This window comes from Lipotes vexillifer, unplaced genomic scaffold (genome assembly GCF_000442215.2).
Source record: "Lipotes vexillifer unplaced genomic scaffold, Lipotes_vexillifer_v1.1 scaffold3148, whole genome shotgun sequence".
In the NCBI taxonomy this organism is placed as follows: domain Eukaryota; kingdom Metazoa; phylum Chordata; class Mammalia; order Artiodactyla; family Lipotidae; genus Lipotes; species Lipotes vexillifer.
This window is the reverse complement of record NW_006787839.1, coordinates 102,829-107,071: the sequence shown is the minus strand read 5'-3', so window position 1 is coordinate 107,071 and position 4,243 is coordinate 102,829. Positions and strand designations below refer to the sequence as shown.

At 56.0% G+C, this 4,243-nt stretch overlaps 1 protein-coding gene across 1 annotated transcript in view; it reads right to left on the bottom strand.

Annotated features, from left to right (window-relative positions):
- Positions 1-428: 428 nt before the first annotated feature.
- PLA2G15 (phospholipase A2 group XV) overlaps positions 429-4,243 on the bottom strand; it is an 11,298-nt gene continuing 7,483 nt past the window's right edge. Inside the window, exon 6 of the mRNA XM_007460908.1 lies at positions 429-2,335. Within this exon, the coding sequence (XP_007460970.1) occupies positions 1,824-2,335 (512 nt within the window). The 3' untranslated portion in view covers positions 429-1,823. The remainder of the gene's footprint in view (positions 2,336-4,243) is intronic.

The window sequence follows — 4,243 nt, the reverse complement described above, 5'->3', positions numbered from 1 at the left end:
GGGTAGCATCCTAAAAAAATTCAAAGGATGCTGAGACCTGCAAGCTGAGGGAGGACAGAAGGCTGGGAAGCAGAGTCCAGACAGCACGACCGTCAGGATTGTCCTTGGCTCCCAGCTGTGGGGTGACATTTGGGGCCTGTTGACCACATAGGAGCGGCAGAGTTGGGTGGTGGGCAGGAGCTTCATTCCAACAGGAATATTTCAGGTCCTGGTTCTTAGTCCTAGGAGGGGAACTAGGTCCCAGGAGAGGGGGAAGGAGGATAAAACCCAAAGAGGTGCACAGGAGCCATGCTTTGGTGCTGAGAGAACCCATCAAGGCCCCAGAAAGGTCAAGGTCCAGCCTCTGATTACCTGCCTCGCTAGCCCCCTCACCCTTACGCTGCCTCCTTCCTCTCATGCTCAGAGCAGAGGCTAGGCCAGGGCACTTTACAGCATCCAGAATACTTTTATTGCCAGAATCGAGGTACAACCTGCTCAGAGCCCCATGTGGGGCCCACCACTCAGGAACAAAGGGAGAGACAGATGCTGGGTATGAACGCAACAGAGAAAATTCTGCTTCACAGAAACCTTGTAGGAGCGAAGCACAGTCCAGCCTGACTGTGGCTTTGGGGCTCCACCCCAGAGGCTAGACCCAAGTCTTGGCCTTTAGGCACTGCCCACTTGGAGACCACCAAGGCAGATCCACATCCTCCATCCCTGCTATCACAGGGAGATCCATGCAGCACCTCTGGAGCAGGAAGAAAACCCCTAGGGGGCCCCTAAGGCACCTGGCTCTCTCAGGGGCCCACTCAAGTTTCTGGGCAAGTCCCTGCTGACTAAACACCACTGAGCTGCCTGCTGGGGATGGGTGCTGGGCAGAGTGGGCAAGAGTCCTACCTCCTCTCAGTCCTGTGCCAGTCCACATGAATGCTAGAGAGATCCTGGGCAGGGTGGCAATGTGGTGGAGGGTCAGCAAGAGGGCAGCTCAGGGTGGCTCTGATTGGCCTTGGCTGCTTCCTTGAGTCCTCTTTCCTCATGAGTACCTAAAGGGCACAGCAGCAGGCTCTGCTCTCATTCTTGAACCACAGCCCCAGGGCAAAGGAGGGCAGCATCAATACTGTGGGCAACAGCCCAACCAAGGAGATCAGGGCTCCTGGGACACAGCCCCGAGAACTGGGGGTCCATCTGCTGCCCAGCCCTGAGCTAGGCTGTTCTTAGAAATAAGGGAGGTAGGAGTGAATACCCCAGGGCCTGGGAACCATGGAGAACATAACAACCCACCCCTGCCTGCAGGGGGAACTGGGCTGCCTCCAGAAAACCAGTCAGGCTGTGTGAGCAGCTAGGCCACACGAAGACAGCAGCTCCAGCCACCCGTGGCCAGTAGCAGGCTGACTTGTGGCCAATGTGTGAGAAGGTACACCCTAGGGACCAGGAGCCCAACCTAGGGACCACAGTTCAGTAACATCCCTCACAAGAAAGCTGAGGAGCCAGGCCCTGGTGGGTGAGTGTGAAAAGGCCACAGGGGTAGGAGGAACACAAGGCCCCAGCACTGGGGATTGGGGCCAGGTGCCAGCCAATCCACCTGCGGAGCCAGTCCTGAGGTCACAATTCCACCATCAGCAGCATTCTTTCCAAGGGTCCCTCAAGTAAGTTCAGACTATGTCTTCCTTCCTCATTCCCAGAGAGGAAGGATAAAAAACCCAGCATTTCCCCACTTCACAACCCAAGATCCAGGGCCTTAGATGATCAGTCACAAACTGCTCAACTCACGGGCCATGGTTGCCCCAGAGGCCAGGAGAAGCAGTGGTGGCCAGGCCATCCCAGAGCCCTGCCCAGCATAGGAATCAGGGCCCGAGGAGCACGCGTTTCAGATAGGCCAGGGTAGTGGCGTTGGCCAGCATCGCGATGTGCTCGGTGCCCGGCAGTGCCTGCAATGACACTTCTTGCTCCTGGCGGCCACGCCAGGCCTGGCACTGCAGGGCGCTCTGCAAGTTCACAGTGCCGTCACCATCACCAAAGCAGATTTTCGGGTCGCGGTCCGGGAAGCTTTCATAGTAGAAGGAGTCTGGCGTAGGGACACCAGTGCCGTAGAGGCAGTGCAGTCGCACGCCAGGTGGCACCATGGCTTCAACCAGCCCCTCTGTGTCCTGCCGCATGAGCCAGCCGTCTTCGAAGCCGATGTCCTGGAAGAAGCGGCGATAGTCCTGCAGCGTGTAGTTGGCTATGGGTGTGTGCACGAAGACCTTTTTGGGTGACCAGGTATAGTTGTAGGGCAGCAGCCAGCTGGTGGAGACGGCAGACCGCTGCTGCTCCCGGATCTTCAGGGGCCCAATGACTGGGATCCGGTTGTTGTCTCCTGCGGATAGAGGGCTCCAGTCAGTCTGTGCTCGGGAATGCAAGCCAGCTGGGCAGCATGCTCACCACCAGGGCCCCTGCCAGCCCCCAGCCCAGGCCTGGCCAGCACTCTGGCATCTCTATGCTGTGACAACTCCCCTATTTCCCTGTATTTTTGCTCTATCTAGGAAGCACATGACCAAGATTTGTCTCTTTTCTTTTGCATTTTGTCACCAGGGATTTAGGCAGCACACACCCACAGGGTGACTCATGGTAAAAACAATACCTTCCCCAGAGCAGTTATCACCCGGCCTGTGGGTACTGACCTTGTCACAGGTGAATCAGCAGGTGGGCAGCCCAAAGACACAGTCACAGTCCTCTTAATCTTTTATTACATTGAGCTATGTAAACATCTTTTCCCTTCCTAGGCTCAAACCTACATCCAGCCAGTCCTGGTCTCATCCCACCCACCTGCCTGGCACTGACCTGGGCAGCCAGGCCTGCAGGAGACAGGGCAGGAGGGGAGGCTGCAGACAAAGTGAGAGTCTTTCTCACATAGGAATGCCAACAGCACAAACGCACCCACCAGCCAGTGAGATCGCCAGAGGATGAGCTGGAACTTGGGAACAGGGGCCTCTGCCCTGCTCAGGACCCACAGCCACCCATCACCCCACCACTGACTGCAGGCCTGCAGCTCTGCCTGCTGGGGCCTGGCTCTAAGAGCCCTCAGGAAAGGGAACCCCTAGCTAAAGGTCCACGACTACCACCAGTCCTGTCCCACCCCCACTCCCAGACTGCCAGAGCCTGACAGCAGTCTCCCAGAATCTGAGGCAAAGCTCTAACTAAGGCAGGGGTCCCCAACCCCCGGGCTGCGGACCATTACCAGTCTGCGGCCTGTTAGGAACTGGGCCGCACAGCAGGAGGTGAGCAGTGGGCTAGAGAGTGATGATTTACCTACCGCTCCCCATCACTCGCATTACCGCCTGAACCATCACCCCTCCCAAGCCCCCCGCCCCCTCCATGGAAAAATTGTCTTCCACGAAACCATTCCCTGGTGCCAAAAAGGTTGGGGACCACCGCTCTAAGGGGACTCATGGGGAACCTCTGAAAAGGCCAGTACCTGAACTCTACCATGGTAACCTGTCTCAAACTCAGAAGGGCCCACATCTCTCCTTTCAGGTCAAGGCTAGACAGAGTAGGTAGCTGTGATGAGTCCTCACTATAATTGGATTCACTGTCCAGCTAATCCAGGGTGACTACTGGGAGAGGACTGATCACAACGATCAGGTGACCAATAAGCAGGTCAGGCAGTGGCAGTCACTTGAGGAAGAAAGCTCATCAGATGCTTGGTACAGCCCTGGCTCACAGCTCCTAAAGTGAACGATCAAGCGGCTCACATCCAGTCCTAGCAGAGGGAGGAAAGCCCTGGGGCTACGGCTGGTATGTTCTAACAGTCCTGAAAAGGCAGGTGGATTGGGGAGGAACAGGGAAGGAGGTGGTTTTCCCAACTGCCAAGCAAGCAGGCCCAGACAAATCTGCACCTGCTTCCTCTCTGTGTGGCCCACAGAGGCTCCCTGCTGCCACAGAGGGAGGTATAACTCATAAACAGGAAACTGTAGCCCAACCTTCCTTCTCTGAGGTGAAGGTGGGGATGAGGAAGTGAGGATGGGGGTAAGAGAGAGGGAGAAGTCTCCTCCAGACAACTTTGGATCAAACCAAGTTAGGCCAGCCAGGCCCAAGCTGTGTGTGTGTGTGTACACGTGTGCCCTATGACCAATGGTTATGCCACTCCGTGTACATGTTGTAAGAAACCTACACAGATAACAAGAGTCATCAGCTAGAGAGGTGAATTTAGAAGTAGTGTTATATTCTCTTTTAGAAAGAGATGTTTAGAAAAGAATACAACTCTGGATAAGGAAGGTCCTGACCC